This window comes from Lates calcarifer, linkage group LG17, assembly GCF_001640805.2.
Source record: "Lates calcarifer isolate ASB-BC8 linkage group LG17, TLL_Latcal_v3, whole genome shotgun sequence".
NCBI classification, from domain to species: domain Eukaryota; kingdom Metazoa; phylum Chordata; class Actinopteri; family Centropomidae; genus Lates; species Lates calcarifer.
The window spans coordinates 14,125,815-14,145,726 of record NC_066849.1 but is presented as its reverse complement, the minus strand read 5'-3'; the positions used below and the strand labels follow the sequence as shown (position 1 = coordinate 14,145,726).

The following is a 19,912-nucleotide window of genomic DNA, read 5'->3' as shown; positions in this document are numbered from 1 at the left end:
GAGTATGAGCAAGTTGAGTATTTTTGCTACAGTAAACAAGTCATTTAACAAGAAAAAAATCCTTGCCGTCTACATGCAATCAGCATCTGGCCTGTGGCTGCTGCCTACTAAATCTGCTTCCCACAGCCTGTGGTCAGTGAGGCATTTTTTCTCTTCTAGCTTATCTCAACCTGAGGTGAAGTAAGTAGGGTTGGGCGCAGCCTTAAGTTGGTGCTGAAAGCCCAGCTACTCCAGTCTGGTTGACCGATGCAGGGCTGCAGTTTTGTTGGCCATCTGTGCTGTAAATGTGTGTATCGCTCCTTCTGTTATGAAAATACACCCCCAGCTGTAAATACGAATGTCTCCACCACTAACTTGGCTGGTTAAAGAAGGAAAAAAGCACAATGTTTGTGTGTGTGTGTATGTGTGTACCCAATGTATTCACCTCTGAATCATGAGGGTCCTGCAAGACAGCTGCTTCTAGCAAAAGCACAGCGTTTGGCAAGTCTCCCTCCCGAGACTTCTTTAGTCCCTCTTCAAACGCATTGGGCAAGTCCTTATAAGGATTATCTGTGTGGAAGTAGTAACCCTGTCAGCAAAAAAGATAACAAAAAAAACAAACAAAAAAAAAAAAAACAGGGACAGTAGCAATGTCAGTTTCTCTCTTCCATATTCAAATACAAATCAGGGCAACTGTCCTGTGCAGTCGTATATTTAAGCAAAGCTCCAGCAGCAGGAATCGATCTTTTCTGCTTCACATCAAACCTGAGGCTGAGCTCTCCGGGGTTTGTCTGTTCTCTTTAAATGTTAAACTTTGCATTTTCAAACTGTGATTACCCTGGTGTGTTGTTGCCCGCTCCTGAGCGTGATGACTTTGAGACAGCTTTTTCTTTAACAGTCAGTACTGCGCTGGGATCAATCAGAAAGCCCTGAAGTCTGATCCTGTATGATTTCCTGATATATAGGGAGATCAGCTGATGGGTGAAGTATACTGCTCAGCCATACGCACTCTGTCCTCTGACACTCACAAACATTCCTAGGGCTCATCGTTAATGCTGACGTTACATGGAGGCTGCATTACATACACATACAATCACAGTGCATAATTATGATTTTGTTGAAATCCCTGAAACATTTGAAAACCATTCAAGGCTGCACAGCACATTTTTGGCTGAATGGCTGTGAGAAATCTTGTCTTTCAGCCAGACTGCACTATGATTGCTTCAAATCAAAGAATACCAAAAGGAAGGCTGTTTTTTTTTATGAGGATAGCATATTTCTATAAGAAGGTGGTTGACATTTCAGTCATAAGTTTCATATTTTGGTTGGTCAAGTGTTCTTATCAAGAAACAGGGTTTAAAGTAATAGTTGGAGGGAGCTATAGTCCAGAGATGGGAAATCTGCCCACCAACACCTCTAAAGCTAAGTAATGATTTGATTATATCTCATTTGTTTGATCTCTGTACAAACTGGAGTATAAAAATGACAAGTTGTTGTTTCACGAGTTACAGTGCACATGTCTCTGCTGGTTGCCTAGCTGGATTTTTAAATTTCTGTTTGTCTACAGATTAAACAAATGAGATATAACATGTTACTGACTGAACTTTAGATGTATTCTTAGGTGGATTTTTATGTCCTGCCACCATGGTACATAGTATAATATGTTATCAAGCCTGTAAATCTGTGACTCTTTAGACACATTCTTGTGAACACGACAACTCGTGAACAATACATAGTAGAAACTACACTGGACTGTTCTGCATGTGGAGTAGACAGTGTGATTAAATTTTGGACCACCTTGCTGCATAACTTTGCATATTAATGTTGAAACACTGATTTCCATGAACTCTTTAACACTGTTATTTATCAAGTTCTAACCGATGCAGATATATAGCATGTAAAGGCAGGTTGGGTTAAAATAAAAAATTTTGATAATTAATGATCTAAGTGGCTTAATAAGGAAGAAACAGATTTTTCTTGTGAATGTAATAACTCAACAAACATGACTTGACACTTACACCACAGGTACCTGACACAGAGTAGATGATCTGATTGCAGTTTGTTATGCTCTGCTGCTAAATTTCCATGTTAATGAGGTAAAACAGATTTTTTTTAAGCTTCTGTTTGCATTTTGGTTTCAAACTATTCATACTTTGAGCATCATGGTGGGACATAACACAGTCCAGGTGTCTCTTGTTCAGTTCTGAACAGCGTCAGGCTGTCATTTGTTTTCCTGTGTTTTAATCTTTGTGCTAAGCTAACCTCCATGTGGCTCTTGCTGATGAACTATTTCTTTAATTATGGGCGACAGGCAAGTATGTGAGCTCTTAATAGGAAGGATTGCGTGTGCTTTTTTTTTTTTATCGAAACCCCTCTTTGTTGGAATTACGTGAAAGTCCAGCCTATTTTTATATAAAATGTTAAAGTCACATGCACATTAACATACACTATATCACTTTTTTTTTGTATGTTGGGTAACTTATTTTACATTCTAGACAGGCATGCATTGTTTATGCTACATAGACATCAAGACAAATTTCTGCACATGCTGTTTGTAACATCTTAATGATAGTGACCTTCTCATGTGGCGAGACACTGGAGGGAATCTGCGCCTGCTCGTTCTCTGTCAGCCAGTTCCGCCGAGCGAGCTCTTCCCACTCCGCTTGCATCTTATCCCAAAACTCAGTATCAGACTGCAGATGTCAGAGAGAGAGAGAGAGAGAGAGGTGGGGACAAAGTGGGAGAGAGGAGGATGGATAGATTGAAGGAGGGGGAGGGTGAGAGGAGGTAATGAATGATTAGTGCACAGTTGAACAACAGCTCTTGTAATTTCCCATCATCCTGCTGTTGAAAATGTCACATCTGTCCGGCTCAGTGCCTGGCTGTAATGTATGGACTCCACACTTCTGATGACTCATCACATTTGCAAATCACGGCAGCGCTTAAAGGAACAATCCGTGCTTCAAATGCAAATGAATGTGTGACCCCGCCATGAAAAATCAATACAGATAAGAATCTGCTATCACTTAAGTTAATACAAAATAATACAAGATAACTAGCAACTAAATTTGCAGTATGAATGTCTTCTGCTGCTGTTAGAGGAGTTGGTATAGTGTCAGTATATAGTTAGAAGACAGTCTTTAATTTTTACATATACACAGAGCACAAAGACAAAACTATTTAATCATGCATGTGCATAGACTTCACATTCATGTGGTCAGGAAATGTTGTATTGTGGCTTTAAAGTCATCAGCCTGACATTTGAACTGTTATTTGCTGGCATTTCAATTAGCTGGCTGAATCCTTGAAGGCTATTGCAGATGGATAATCAGTTAAATATGCCAATCCACCCCCTGGAATAGCTTCTCATTTTCTATCTGACAGGAAACCAAAGCCTGTGGAGTGCATGTATTAGATTCAAGCTTATATTAGTCATTCTTCTCATTTCCTCTGATAAACAGCATGGTTTTGAGTGTATTTCAATCCAAATGCTTTGGTGCACAATTTTTATTGCAACAAGTTCTAGTCTAGTTCTAGTCTAACATTGACACATTAACACAGGTGTTTGAAATATTCTGTTAATGCTGCACTGTGATTAACAACATGGAGAAACTGTTTGCGACATTTGCTCAGCAGGCCAGAAAAATGAGGTCAAGAGAAGAGAGTAATACTTGCTAAAAAGAAGACACATTTCCAACCTCCACATTAAACTGCTGCAATAAATGGTTGCACACCACAGCAATCAACAGTGCTGACAGTGTCAGACAAAGGCTCTGCTGTGCAGCTAACTGTTCTAATCACAGTAAATGTTGTTTGGATGATGAATTTAGCCTCATTTCGTAAGTTAAGAACATTGAAGAAATTGTTCATTTGCACTTTGTCTTAAACCTAATGTTTGATTAGCTCTAAGTGAAGGTTGTGTTTTGTGTCATTTGTAAAACTAATCGGGTTAGGCAGAGATGAAGGCCTGGAAGCAGACAGTGCCATTTGGAAACATACAATCAAAAGGCAGAGGCAAACTTAATGGCAACTGAGGCACTGTAGATACTGTTTTTAGTTTTTGTTTTTTTTCCAATGACACCCTGCTTAACCTGTTACTCAAGCCAAGCAAACACATATCCAGTCTGTTTCCAAACCCTGAGGAATCTGATGAGACTCAAGCTGTAAAGTAGTTTTGAAAGAGACACTAAAAACCTTTTCAGCCATGTTTTTTTCCCCATCTCAGGAGCATGGCTAAAATTAGATCCATCACGAATTTTAGTGAGACAGAGAGGATTACATGTGCCTTTATCTTTCCTCACTTTGACTAGTACAACACTCTGTTTAACTGCCTGAGCCAGGAAGAGTTGAAACAGTGTGTTCAAAAAGCTGCATCAAGGGACTCAACTGAAACTATGAAACAGGACAACACAGTATCTCTCCTGTTTTAGCATATCTGCATTGCTTAAAAGTTTATTTTAGAGATGATATAAAGCTCCATGTGGTGGCTTAAATGGTAAATTATTAACACTGGCACTATGGATCAGCTGGTGGGTTCACCACTTACGTACAGACTGAAATATCTGACAGTCTGATGGATGGAAATATCTCACCATCTACTGGATGGATTGATGTGACATTTTGCACAGACACTCTGGGTGAACTGTAATCGCTTTGGTGATCTCCTGACTTTTCGTCTAGCTTGACCATTAGGTCAAATTTTTGTCTTTAGAGCCAATTGCCAAACATTAGCATGCTAACATACGACACTAAAATGGTGAAACATATAAACATTAACATTTAACAGTAACAGTAACATTATACTTTCAAAATGTCAGCATGTTAGTACCGCCTATTTTTAGCATGCTGATTTTAGCATGCCCAAAGGACTGCTGTGTCTATTTACATCCTCACCCAGCTGCGAACATGGATATCGACCTTTAGTCCCATTTGTTCTATAATGAATAAAACCAATGCTGTTGACAATCACAATGTGTTTTAGTCCTCCATGATTTTCAGCCACCAGGCAACAGATGCTTGTTTATTGTTTAATCATGTCAATTGCAGCAAACAGCAGTTAGAAATTCTCCAGGGTGCTGCTTTTGTACCAAGGTATTACTTAAAGCTTTTTTCTCATTTGTTTGACTGTAAAGTGCTACAAAAGATTATTACTGTTTTATGGACCTGTACAAATGCTGCAGTACATTTCTGAAATAATTCAGAGTATTGCAGAATATTTGCTGAGTTATCTCGGAATGGAGTTTGAAGTCTTGGATTCACAGTTGCATGACGCGTTGAGAGATACAGCTTATTTTTCTGTCCTCTTCATTTCTCCCTATTGTGTTAAAATGGGCAGAAATACACAGTTCTGCCTGAGCAGTGCCTTTGCTCCAAGTGTACAGGATTGTCACTACAGATGCAGTTAACGTCATGCTTGTGTTTCATGTAAAATCTATCCAGTTGCCACAGTGGAGTTTTTTTTTTTCAAGCTGAGTCCATGATTCTTGGCTGTCTTCCTGTTAGCAGCAGAGCAAACTGGAAAGAATAATGCCAAACAGAGCAGAACAGCCCCCCGTGACTTCTTGAGTCCTCTATAGCCAGGAACTCATCAGTACATGCCAGCACTGTGTACAGTAAGCATGTGTGTGTGTGTATATAGTGACAGAGGGGAACGGGGTCAGAAAGATCTACTGTAAATGTGTGTGTGTCTTGTCAAAGGTCTTTTCATCTCCACATCTCAGAGGCTTGTGATTGACATGGAAGCCATAGTGTGGCCCCTGATATTGAGAGATGGCAGGTAATTGCAGGCTGCTGACTCTCAGACAAATTGCCTGAAGGTGAGTCTCCACTGTTGGCTCTATCAGAAAGTGCAGAGAGAGAGATCCTGAGGTGAGGGAAATGCATATTGAGGGACATGGTGGTGATGAGGCTGTGGATTTAGAGTGATTGTTTTCATATAGAATTAGGGGCCCTATTAGAAGTTCATTTTATATATATATATATATATATATATGTATATATATATATAAAATCTCATGGTTCAAATTGTGAGATTAAAAGTATCATTTTGCAAAGCCATGTCTTTTGTCAGTTTCTTTCTTTTCTGTTTAATGCTATTAAGGTTACAAGTGGGTTGCTGCGTTTGAATGACTCACATTGTCAGATATGGTTGTTTAAACGCTTATTAAGCAAATGCATGCGAGTTCAGGAAGAACATCTTGTATCATTTTATTATTAGATCACCTGCTGTTCCTCTAGTACACTGTAAATATTGATGTATAGTTGAAGTGTCCTATACTCCCATGAGGGGTGTTGGCCAGGAGATGGCAAGACACCTCAAAAAACTCATTCATTTATGTTCATGGAGCATTTTCATGATGCAGCTTGTGGAGTGGAGCTGATTTTAAACCCCTTCTTTATATTGTTATTGTTTTATAATCTGCAGATTGAAGTTAATGTAGTGGAATACAATATCTCCCTTTAAGATGAAGTGGAGTGGAAGTATACAACAACATAAAAATCTCCAAGTACAGGTACCTCAAACTTATATTTACTGTAAGTACGGTATGTGAGTTAATGTACATACTTTCCTTCTACCATTCTTTCTTTAAATAATGGATATATGTAGCAAAAAGCATCATGAAAAAAAAAGTTGTGACCAGCAGTTTCAACTCCCTACAGTCACTGCACAGGTCAGTGCTGTTTCTTTGCAGTCTTCTGCTTTATGCTCATGTGATTGGTTCTCACGCTAGAGACATTGTACCCATTTATATTATATACCCAACATTTTTTTCATCATTTCTCCCCATGACCTAGTCCATCATCTTGTTATTTGTGTCTCTTAGACAGTCAATTGTTTTGTGTTGTGAAATCTCATATAGAGTGTACCTCACCCGCTGCGTAGTTGCAAATTGCTTGCAGAATTAAAATGGAGTAAATATACGCAGAAGTTTTTAATTTACAAGAAATTTAGTCATATTTCTTTATAAAGCTGATAATGCTGTGAGGGCCGTTTTTAAACACTGGAATTGGCAGTTTAATTATGTGGAACAAGGCAAAGATACAGCAAGGTAATTTATATCCTGTGTATGACAGGAGCAAACCCGTAGCTGTGACTCTAATTTCAGTAGCTCTGATGAAGTGTTACGTGAAATGGATTGAATCCAGGATGCATCCGGCTGCCAAACATGTCACTGCATCTTGGAAAGGAACTGGGGGTTGGAGGTGAGGTGGGGATTCATTAGTTACTCCATGAATACATTATTGACAACATGGATAATCATGGCAGCACCTACAGAGTATACACATAACCATGGCGATGCTTTAGAAATTAGAAATAGTAATTTGCCGCCAGAATCCAATTAGTGTTTCTTAGTCAGCTGTACTGAGGTAATTTATATACAGTGAAAATAAATGTACTCTGCAGGAAGATAATTTGTAGAACTGGGTAATTCATGCTAGGTCAGCTCAAAAGCAGAAACTGATGCTTCTGAAAAAGAAAGAAAAAAGAAAGATACAATACCCTATTCTTGATTTATCAGTGATAATAAAATGTGTAAAATCAAACTGCTAAAAACAGTACTGCTCTATTCAGTGTCCCTAAAACTAATATCATTGCTCAAAATGACATATAGACTGATGATTAATGAAGCATATTCAGTTGTTCTCAGGCAAACAGTAACTGCAACATGAGGCTTTATCCTATGTTTAGTTTTATCTGTGTTTATTACAAATACAGATTGCAACCATGTCTAGATCTGTCAGTCAAATGATTTCCTGTTACAAAAATCTTTAGACCATTTTGCACAGGAATAAAGAAATAAAGGGAAATCTAGGTCTATAGGCTTTTGAAGCCTTTGGCAGCCATTAAATGGGCTATTTCAGGAAAGTAAAGTGACTGATTTCTTATGATCAGCTTACCCAGGTTTAACTGCTGAAACAAACATTGTTAATACCTTGTAAATGAATGCAGCTCCACTTTGTTGAGCTGGTAAATTGTTAGGGATGTTTGAATGTGCGTTAATTTGTTGCGTTAGCAAGATTTTCAGATTCCTGGAGCGCCTATTAAGCTGCCAGAATCAGATATTGTAAAAATGTAGACAGCATTAGCATTTAACATGTGGTATGTCAGATTTGTTATATTTTGTTGATATGTCCTTAGGAAAAATGGATGATAAACTTAGGGGTTGATTTAAATATTGAGTGTGTATGCATTTGGGCTATATGAATAATAGTGTGTTCAGCATAAATACTGTATACTAAATCTCTATATTTCTGTGAGTGTTTGTGTAAGACTCTAACCTTAACTGTTTCGACAGTTTGAGTTATGTTAACCTGAGACACAGCCTTTGGAGGAAACCAAGCACATGAACTGGGGTTACTTAACCACTTTGCCCAGGGGGCTTACATCACAAAAAGAGTCTCATTATTTACCAGTGGCACGGAGAAGCCCCCCACCCCCCCACCCCAAAAAAAGAAAAGAAAAAAGCTCTCCTCATCTCCAGAGCACGGCTGGCCTGGCCTTTTAATGTTAATGAGCCACCCACTGCTCTGCTGTGTAGGCCAAGTCCTTGGTCAGCGAGACAAAAATAGGAAGCTGGAGTCCCGATAATGTCACTCAGAGAAGAATAAAATACATTTGAGTGGACAAAGTGCTACGAATGCATTTTTGCAGACAATGCGATTACCCACTCTATGGATATCTGTGATAACAACCACATAGAGCTGCTTTGGCCAGGACATTACTTGTACTCTTGTGCAATGAACTGTGCATTACGAGTCATATGTATGATATTCTGACATGTTTTTGTCTAGTACTTGGGTGAATTCAGCAGAGCTTTCACATATTCTTATCAGCATTCACCTGTAGCAAACCTGTCTTCTGACCTATTACATTTGAACAACTTTAATTACCAAATTCATTTGCCAGATACGTTAGGAAAGGAAAGGGAATTGCTAGATTATATTCAATACAAACATTTTTTCCAGTCTGTTTGTGTGTAAAGGGCAGGGCTTGATACCAGAGATAGAGGTTGGCATCCTGTGTCCTGCCTGTGGAAAGATTTGTTTTAGGCTAAATATTGGAAAGTAGGTGCCCTCTGTCTCGTGCTCCAAGTCACCACTAACCTCTTGAATGTTTAAAGCAGCTGTACTTGATACTACATGCTTATAATAACAAATTTCACCTCACTGTTTAGCAGTCTGGCCTACAACTTTGCTATTTTTGTTTACTCTCACTGCTTTTATAGCAATGTTTGGATAGCAGATGTTAATGACTGCACAATTAATGACTAGCTGGTCAACATAGTGAAGCATTTAGCAGCTAAAGAGCCAGATGGTTTCCTCAGGAGTTGGTAGAGACCAAAAGCAGAGCTAAAAGATGAATATTGGACCTACATTTACCAGATAGATAGAAACAGGACTCATGTTAATATTGCTCAGTGTTAGTGCAGGGTGTGTAAATAAGCAACTTGAAAGGTGATAATATGTCAATATTAGGTTTCCAGCTTGTTTCTGCTGCCCCCAAGTAGCCAAAAAATCAATTCCAGCAGGTTTTTGATTTAAAAACCATTGAATTGAACCATAAAAATACTGTTCTTATGTTGATAAGAAACATAATCCAGATGAAGAAAATTGATTTGTAGTTGCAGGTTATTAGTATATAATGTTAATTTCTAGCAGATGTAGTTTCCTACAGGGTTGTTGGTGGGGACCTTGCGAACCCTTATTCACATTTCTGGAACTTTGCAACTCCTCTGGAAAAGTTTGCTGTTGAATGGTCTGCTCGAGGGCACACTGATGGAAGTTGTTGAGGGAGGTGAAAGCAATACTTATTTACTTTCCCTTGTCCACATTTTCCCAGCAGCTCTGTGGATTAAAACCACTGACCTTTCGATCACTAGTCCGCATCTCTAACTTCTAGGCAAATGCACTGCCTCTGCAATCTCTCTAAACTGAGACTGCCTCAGACCAGTATTTTGTGAGATAAAAGTGAACCTGTCCTGCTGCTATTTTAATCAAACAAGAGGCCGCGCAGTCACCTTCATCTCATCTTTATCACCACTGTGGGAGTGCTTTTTCATGCCCTGCAGCCAAAACACTGTTCCCTCAAGTCACAATTTACCCTGCAGCTGTTCTAGTGGTTCTCTGTTTAATAAAGGTATTACACTGTCATCAGCTCACAGTAATTGATGGTGTCCTCATGTGACATGGACAGTCACTTACCTACTCAGAAAATATCTCTCTATCAGGCTCTTTGTAAATGAATTCAAAGCTGTGCTCCCTCTCTTGGGCCACTGCCATTTTATCCTCCCATTTCAAGAGTTTTTATGTGTAAAAGCATAAAACCTACAATTTCTCATCAGCACCAGCTTTGTAAAATTGATGATATTTGGGAGCCTAATTCCTTGTCTGCTCTCTCCGTGGGTCCTAATTTTTTTTTTTTACATTTGGCTGCTTCATCTAATTGAATGAATTGGCAGAAAGGCAGTGTGCTGATTTAATGTTCTCTCTGCCATCTGAGCTGTCTCTACCTCCATGTCTTTATAAGTATGAAACAGCATGCATGTGCACAGCTATTTAAATGAAAATTATCTGATTGTGGGTTCTGACATTGGCGGTTGAAGCCAAAATGGCTGACCACTTGCATCAGAGCTCCTCCAGAGCGGAGGCCAGCACTCAGGCTGCTCGATCGAAACTGCGAGATACTGTTACCAATCAATGCTTCATGAAGGAAGCTTGTCCAGGAGCATCTCAGAATCTCATCACTTACCTGCCCTCTAGCTGATGCATGTACTCAAAACTGTGCAGTTATTTGGGAGAGTGCAGCTCACGGCTTATACAAGATGTGACATCATCTCTAAGTTTGGGAAGGGATCCCCAAGCGGTCCACTCCTCTGCAGCTGCTCCTCTCACTTTCTCACCGTCTTCCTGTCTCTGCTCTATTATTTATTGACCATTACACATAGCTCAATGTGCAACAGTTTACTGTAGACCTCAGTAAAGCTGAAGTAACTGAATAGTGCAGCGTTTACTCCCATTTCCAGGGAAGGGACATGTCCGTTGAATGGTAGAGTGGTTTTACTGCAAGTTAAAAAAACAAAATGTCTGTTTTCTAAACTCCCGTCCAGTAGAGAAACTACTTTAGCCTTTTAGTCAGACTGTTGGGTCATTGTGATGTAACTTCTCAAAAATATCTTCAGCTGAGAGAAAGTCTATATGAGTGTCCAAAAAAACAAACAAACAAACAAACAAACAAACAAAAAAAAACCTGGGCAATCTCATTTCATCCTGTCCATTTAATCAGTGGATCACATAGTGATGTAATGTACAGTGACACTGAAGAGCGAAAGGTGAAGAGAGTGCTTTAAGCTTCAGACTTAGGATGGGCATAATTAATTTATGATCAGTTATTGATTGTTAAGAATTTTGTCAATCACATGGAATTGAATTAATATGTTTTATCTCGAAGCAATATAATGATTTTTATTGGTGGCAGCAACCAGCAGGAGGCTGCCATTCAAATTTAACAGGTTAAACTGAGTTGCCTTCAAGCGGTTATCTGAAGAAAGCAGCAAAAGTTTGGTGTGGGACCATTCTGAGCAAAGAAAAAACAAAGCTCATTGTAAACATTGCAGTGCTGGTGGTAACTTTTTTGTATTGTGTCTGAAAGACAGTTGTCAGTTGTGTTTCTCACACACGCTGTAGCTTTGGTTTGTTCTTTATGAGTGCCGCAAATCTTTATCATTTTGCTTTCTGTTCAACTCAGTTCAACTTTAAAGGCTTTGTTTAAGGGAACTGTTGTTGGACTATAATTTCTTCTTGGAATAAAGATTTCATTGAGGAAAAACACACATTCTTTAATAGCCTATTTTCTGCCATAGCCATTTTCAGTAGAAAAAATAATAATTGATAATTGATCTTTGATTTTCCCAGTGATTGATCAAGTTCCCAAGTTGTTTGCCAAGGTGGCATGACAACCTTTTGATCCAGCACTTGTGGAATTTTTTTTGGACATGCGTGCCCTACACTGTTTTTGGCATGACAACCTCAAACATACTTCACAACTGAACTTGTGCAGTGTGCATCGATGCACAGCCTCTGTGATGAATTAAGCCATATCTAATTACTGTAACTTTGCCGTACCCCTGTGATATCTGATATGTCTGGCCATAAAATGACTGACCTATTTACCTTCCTATTGTTAGCCAGCTAAGAGTCGTGAATATTTTTCTGGGTCAAACACCCTGTGAACTTGAGTGTGTGAATTTAGCATAGACTATTAAACTGTCAGCTAGCACCACAGGGGCGAATACATTGCGGGAAGTACAATAGTGATCATTTGACAGAGAGATAAAAAGGGCTGAAGGAGTCAAATGGAAATCAGCTCCACAGGGCTTCGGGTAGATTTCCATTGCAGGGGTGATTATGAGGCTACATGGGCAATGATGGTGGAAAATGTGATATTGAAGAAAGTTTGCCTGGCTGAAAGTTCAGAGGATTGTCACTTTATTGCAACTCTTTATTTAAGTATTTCTCCAAGTATATTTTTTCATCTTTTTCTCATAAAATGGGGGGCAAATGGCAAAGTTGGAGATACACCAGGCTCTATTCAAGTAAATATGTTATTTACAAAATAAGATGCAATGCAAAATAAATTCCATCAACAATTTTTCTGTGAATTTTTCATGATCAGCGTAGGAATTCTCAAGTTGTGGTCAAATGTTAGAGTAAACATAGCTTTACAATGTGGTGCGAGTTAACCTGACAAAGCTGTTGTTGTGTTTAGAGCCTATCTAGCTGCCTTGTTAATCAGTTTGTTGCCCTGTTGGAGCTCTTTTCAGCAATTTTGCTCAACCATGAGTTCTCAATAGTTTGGAGACTACAGTGTTAATAGAACCAATGTCCTGAGCTACAAAAATAAACCCGGGTTGTAATAAACTGCAGTTGTGCTTTGATGAAGAAGCTTGGATACCAGTCATCTGTTGTGAACTTAGTCTCTAGCCACTACGTCACCCTGATGCTTCCCCCAAAACACCTAGTATATCCTAACAAGGACACTGAATTGACCAGACAAAGTTCAGCTGTTTAATATTGAAAAACCATCATGGGCTTTTCTCTTAAGTCTTATTAAAAGTCAGTGGTGAGGATGACTCTTTGTTGACAGGTTATAGATGTGAGGTGTACTAAGCAGCACTCTGCTTACCTCAACAGCAGCCTTGGCTCGCTCAAACTCCTCCTCCAGGGACTGGTGTCTGGACAGGAGGGCGCTGCCCCACCGCTGCTCCTTCGTTAGACGAGCCTGTCACACACAGACACACACATTTCATAATATATACATTTATGCACAAACAAAATCCATTAAGCATACACACACACACATCCACGTAGCACAACACATCTCACACACACACACACACACACACACACACAAAATCAGCCAGAGGGAGAGACAGGCAGGGAGAGTGTGCAGGGTCAGCCGTCTCTGCTTTCTCAGGGACGAGTAAATATCCCTGCCTCGACAAAGCCTCTGACATGCTTAGGAAGGCCAGCAGAATCACTACTGTCAGCGCCCATCTGAACACCATGCTACTCATCCAGCCTCTCCTAGTTTCAGCCCCCACCCCACCCAACCGTGGCCCACTCCCGTGCACCTGCACATGCAATATCAAACTATATCCTGATAGCCTCTTTGTTACAAACTTGAAAACGACGCTGTGCTCTGCTGCAAAAATATTGTCCAATTACACGCATGTGGTTTTGCATTATAAGAGTGCGGTGTGGCTTACATCATTCCACGTTACACCTACACATTTAACTGCGAGGGGTAAATGATTTTTAGATACCCTTTCATGCTCACATGTGATATGGCACCAGATTTACTATAAATAGCAACGACTGTATGCATCCTGGGGCCTGCAAATCCATCACAGAGCCTAAGGAATGGACTGCTCCGTGTGTGTGGAGTCAGTGGCTTCCTCTCAGTAAGGCTGCATGGTGGTCAGGCCAACTAGTACCTGTAACCAATCCCATCTCTTCAGACTGCCATTATGCAAGATTAATTGAGGTTGCTTAATCTCACTATTAATTGACTCAGAAGAAATTACCTCATCCATTTCTTGAAGATAACTACATTTTTATTTGCAGGAAAAAAATACATGCAGTGTTGAAAGAAAATCTCTCTTTACAGTGCTGTGTTGTGTGAAGAAACTGCAGTATACCGTAGACGGGTAGTTAAAAGAAAAATCCACCCAAAAACATTAAAACACTGTTCACAAAACATTTTGTTGCTTTCTGGTCTTTCTGGATTTACTCATTTATTTTACTTCCCAGATTTAGCACAAGATGTTTCCAGTCCAGCTATAGTTTAATACCAGAAAATATTTCAGATACCTGCAGAAAAACAGTTAATGTCAGGCTCTGATGCCAAGGTTCCAGAAACAAGGAGGACTTCTTTCCAGTCCCACAGCTTTTCTTATTCACTAAAATGCAGGAAGACATTTTGTGTAGGATGGACAGTAACACCAATTTATGTGCCAAAACAAGACTCAATAGACCAGAATGCAATGCAGTTGATGATTCATGTAGCTAGAGGACATGGAAATAATGACACAGAATCGTGCTTGTATTGCAACGAAGGGCCAGTTAGTGTGATGGAAAGATAAAGTGTACAACTAGACAGTTTGTCTCTGTGATAAACCTGTCTGTTCTAACTTATTATTCTCTGTATATTTTCAAACGTAATGCTATTGTATGTAAGCTGTGATTGGCTATTTCGAGGAGGGGTTCAGGGAATGGTCAGCTGGATACACTAAAAAATAATGTCAAATACATCTCCATTTCCACCAATTCCATTCACCGATGAAGATGGTAAGATGCAGCTGAAAGCTACAGTAGTAAGTGGACTTTGAGATTAGATTAACACGTCATCAGTCCTGGAATATACTGGTCATTTCAAACTCTTAATTTTTTAACACTGCACAGTAATCTCGGGGTGGATTTTTCCTTAAAGCTCCATTCAATTGTGTTGGCTCTGTGTATGTAAATCTCATGCAACACACGTCTCCCCTCTTTGCATGCATTTTCCATTCATGTGTGGCACCTGCCAAGTAGGAAACTAAAACCACCCTTTACAGTATCTCTGTCAACGAGCTACTATGTAACTCCTGAGCGTTACAAATTTAGTGCATTTGTTTGCCAATAATTTCCCTCCATCTCGGACAGCTATCTTTAATCCTAAATCTATTATTTATCAGAGAGCTGAAAAGGTGATGTATGCTTAGCTGGCTTGGTGAGATCAACACTAATGGGCTCAGAGTAAGGCTTCTGAATAATTCATTGGCTATTAATCTAATAATGGCGTCTGGAAACAAGACCCCTTATGCAGACCTACACAGAGACATCAACTCAGGAGGAAAGCGCTTGACATTTGGACCTCGTAGCACCACAACGAAACAATCTCAAAGCCAACAGTATATCTGGATTTCCTCAAACATGCTGTTTTGGCTTCAGTACAGTCACCTCTTTTTGGTCTTTCAAGTCAAATTTTGAGATGATGTGATGCTGTTTTCCCGGTGCAAATGTATAAGTCTTTCAATATTATATGAAAGGATGCATAGGGAGGCTTACATGTCTTCCACTAATATACTGCCTGTTGAGCTGAAATGGAAGAATTGTAGGTGTTAGGACAAAATGGTGGGTAAACAATCACACAACAGGGTGTCTTATAAGATACAAACTTTCATATTAAAGCTAGATTATCATGCATTAACAAGCAGTCGCTAAATACACAAGTTAAACATGTAATTTCATGAAATTCTTATGAAGGCTTAACCATGTCAGAACAGTATGTTTGAAAGGTGTGAAGATTTCTGACTTCAAAAGGATGTTGACTTCAAGTGCAGACAACTACTTGATTACTACCTGCTTTTATCATGTTGAGCACTTACTTGCGATGCTAGGGCAGACTCTGGCTCGACTTTGGTATTTGCTTCCAAGGAGTTCTTATTTGATGGCTCTAATTGGGTTTTACAGTCTATGGACCTAAATGAGAAGACGGAAAGGTGGGATTAAGTGATAGAGAGGTACTCCACTCCATTTAATACAAGCAGAATGCTACAGATGCATTTTTCATTTACTGTTTACTGTAAACCATTTTTCAAGAGCACCTCACAAATTTCTGGGGCCATAGTTAGGCAAAGATTGTTGTTTTGGTTTAATGTTAATAAGGTAAACACATCCTGTTATGTGCTTCAAATCACTTTTCAGTATTTAATCTAAACCAAAGCAATGCCATAGCTTCAGTAAAGTACTTGGAGTGTTTGACGCTAACCCTAAAGATAGTTAATCAACACACATATGGATATTTTCCAATTTTTAGATAAATTTACAATACGATTAAAGATTGAGCAGTTCCTAAGGATGATTCAAAATGCCGCTGTGAGGATAAAACCTACCACAGAAATTCATTTGATGAATTTTTAGATGAACGTCGTCTCTCCAATTTCCATTTTCTATTGCCATTTCTCTCTGGGTTAGGGTTCAGCTCTTCCCATTTATCCAATGGAGAACCAATGGTAACTGGTGACAGAAATAAAATGATAATAAATCAGGAAATCACAAAACAGACTAAATTGAGAAGAGGCCAGTTAAGTTAATGTGCTGCACATCAAAAACACCCTCTCCTTTGATCAAATGAATCATATCTAAATCTTAAATTCACAATATCAGCTACCCCCAGAACTGTCTGTTATCTGTTGAATTGGACAAATACAACAAGCTAATTTACATTTTACAGTGTCATGAAGCAACAGCACAAATTCAACAGTAACTAGTTGATAAACAAACCTTTGAACACTGTTTTTCAGTGCCTCATGTAATCTCTCTGACAGGACAAACAGTGTGCTAAAAACAGGCACACAATTAGTGCTGTGGGTGTCTAAACAAAAAAACAACTGCCCACATTTCTAACAGGACAAGTTTTGTTTGTAAATGACGCCAAGGTTATAATCAGTCTCCCTGCCATGAATTATTCACCACACTGTAGTTTGACTCACTTTGCATAATTAGTTGTCATTGAAGACTTTTCAACTGGCAAATACAAAAGTAATTGGCAATTTCCTCTTAATGTCTCTTAAGACAATCCCTTTCATGACAATGAATTGGCTCCATCCTTCTTTGACCACTGTTCCCAACTTGAAGTATTTTTACACATTACGTGTACACGTTATTGAAACTTTAAAGTCCTCCTCTACCTGAGTCTAGTGATGCTCTCTCTGGGGTTCTCATGCTTGGTCCTGTCTGTTCAACTTCCACCTGGATCAGCTCAGTCTCATCCGTTTTCTTCCTGTGAGGGTTGTTCCTCTGGATGTTGCCCCGGGATGTCAGGGGGCTCTTCCTGTCCTTACTGTTCCTCCTCTCGCCAGGTTCACTGAGGTCCAGCAGGTCCAGTGTTGAAGACAGAACTGGGAAGGAGATAGCACAAGTTTAGTGTAAATGTAGTTTATGTCAAATATTTCTAAGTACAGTTTCATTTTGGCAGTGTGATGCTTATCTGAGAGAGAGCACTCATTTAGTATATTTAATTTGCTTTGAGTCGTTTCACTTACAATAAAAGTCTGAAGTCTTGTTTGGAGTATAATTTAATATTGATGGAAATTGGTTAACTGAATGGTACAGTACATAAATTTCATCCTAAAACCTGAACATGGGTAATTTGGCCACACAGTTTGATTATTCAAACAGGATTTTTTTAAAATAAAGTTTATGAATTACTGAGTAAATTCACAGAGTAAAACCAGATCCCTGGAGTGTCCTTTCACACTAGAAAAACCCTGTTTCACTCTATTCCTTTGTTGCCTCAAAGTGTTGTTGTGAGTTTTCAAATCACTGAATTTCTTTAAATCCCTTTGGCCCATGTTTAATTTTGCGATTATGACTAGACTACTAACTCCGCTAACTGGTCCTTCAGACTTCTTCAAACATGTATCATATTTTGGGAACTTTCCTCTGTCTTTGTAATAAGATAGAACGACAGGTTTCACTTACTGTACCGCATGAAGTTTTGATTTTGATCTACACGTTTTCTGACACGGCGAGTTGAGCTGTCAAGGGTACTTAAGCTGTCACAGTATTGCCCCCTGGGTGGACATCTAAAAAATTTGCTGCTGCTCTTTTCTGAGATTCTAAATATACTTCAGGCCACTGCACAGTCTGATAAGGATAAGGCAGCCCCTTGAGGAGCTCCAGTTTGGTCAATTAAGTAATTCAATCTCAGGTTGGTAGACCGGCAAAGAAGGACAGAGCCTTCTGTCAAGGGGCTCAGCTTTTGTCTGTGCTGTTGTCTGGCTTCACGGCTGCAGCCTGTTAAAATTTCAGTGTAATAGATTTCATTAAAAGACAGATTAGATGTGTAATTTGAGTCATTTAAAGACCTTAAGTAACAGAAAATTCTAAGCTTTCTTAGTTAGCTTATTCTTTCCTCTAACAGCTGACTTTTCTCTTGTCTACAGCACAGTTTCTGTTTTACATCTTGTTTATTGAATATTTTCTATGTTCATAGCTTGATTTATTGTGGTTTGAGTTGAGTTAGCATTTCGTTCTGCTTCTGGTTGTATTTTACCAGTGTTTTGTATTATTTTCAGGCTGCATCTTCGGTTATTATCTGGGAAATTTTTTTTTTTTTTTACAGTGCTGTGTGAGTAGTGACACTTGCAATTAATAAATAGATAAACAACTAAAACAAAAGCAAACATATGAAATACACACAATGTTCTGTCTTGAAATAACTGAGAATTAATGACATTTTCTGTGAAATGCTTTTTTGCCACTGGCTGCCATTGATTTCTTACCTCCAATCTGAGCATTATCAAATCTCATAAAACCATCACACGTGTAGCATCACTTTACATTCATATCAGTGTAATGTGCATGTTGCACATGAATGCCATCTGGCTGTTGGAATTGAGCACCTTTCTGTGTTGATCTTTGTGATTACCACCTGATTTTTAAGATCATATGTCAGAGGAAAGTCAAACCAACACATTAGGTGTCATTTGTTGCGTAAAAAAAGTAAGATAAAAGGTCCTAACTCCAGAGAAACAGTCTCTTTATACAGTGGTTATTTGTGGGACCTGGAAAGTTTTCCCGCTCATCTCCAAGGACCCTGACTGTGTCTTTTTGTGCAATGCGATCTCAAAACTACAGACACATGACTGCATAATTGGCGTGCAGCTGTGTCATGACAACCAACCGAGCACATTTGTTGACTGAAATCTCTGCGTAATTAGAGAGTATGCTCGTCTCCCATGCTTTGTGCTCTTTAGATGACGAGTACAATTGCAAATCAAGGGAGACACGCTCGTGAGGGAGGTTGCCTGAAGAGTTTTCGGCATCAAAAAGAAACGCAAGCTGTTCATGAAAGGGCAATGATGTCAAAACTGTTTTGGCACCCTCGAGTCTACTCGAAATGATGAGACTGGGAAGACAATTGCACAGTTTTCACATCAGCTGGATATTTTAACTGGATCCTTGCATATACTGTATATTTATCTAACGGATGATGAGTTGCTGTGCGGTGGCCCCTTGACTGAGAGTGAGCAAATAAATGTGACCACTTATCATTTTAATGGAGTCTTTAGCTTTTCAGCTTTACAGCACGATGATGACTGACAGGGCGTATGGGACGGTGAGAGAGAGGGAATGGCATACATACTAATACAACCTTTGAGAGTCGGGGTGGGTGTAGCTAACGATCACTTGGACATGTTTCCTGGTTAGACGGCTTTTAGATTGACCATTTCCACATTTGACAAACAATAAGTTACAAGAGAGAAAAGACTCATCGAAAATTGATCACAAGCAATAAGCTGTGAAAGTTCAAAGGTGAGAACTGTGGTGTCTTTACAGTATCCTTCTGACTATTGAACCAGTGCGTTAGAGCAAAGTGCTGACAAAA

At 39.2% G+C, this 19,912-nt stretch overlaps 1 protein-coding gene across 3 annotated transcripts in view; it reads right to left on the bottom strand.

The window, feature by feature from the left end:
* The window catches only part of pex5la (peroxisomal biogenesis factor 5-like a), a 90,685-nt gene that overhangs the window by 17,906 nt on the left and 52,867 nt on the right, over nucleotides 1–19,912 (bottom strand). For 2 of the 3 annotated variants that reach the window (XM_018673220.2, XM_018673222.2), the window contains 7 exons: nucleotides 17,211–17,420; nucleotides 16,413–16,536; nucleotides 15,906–15,999; nucleotides 15,586–15,615; nucleotides 13,163–13,258; nucleotides 2,556–2,672; nucleotides 425–568 (listed from right to left, as the gene is read on the bottom strand). In XM_018673220.2, the coding sequence (XP_018528736.1) occupies nucleotides 425–568; nucleotides 2,556–2,672; nucleotides 13,163–13,258; nucleotides 15,586–15,615; nucleotides 15,906–15,999; nucleotides 16,413–16,536; nucleotides 17,211–17,420 (815 nt within the window). The remainder of the gene's footprint in view (nucleotides 1–424; nucleotides 569–2,555; nucleotides 2,673–13,162; nucleotides 13,259–15,585; nucleotides 15,616–15,905; nucleotides 16,000–16,412; nucleotides 16,537–17,210; nucleotides 17,421–19,912) is intronic. The other variant, XM_018673221.2, reaches the window with a different exon arrangement.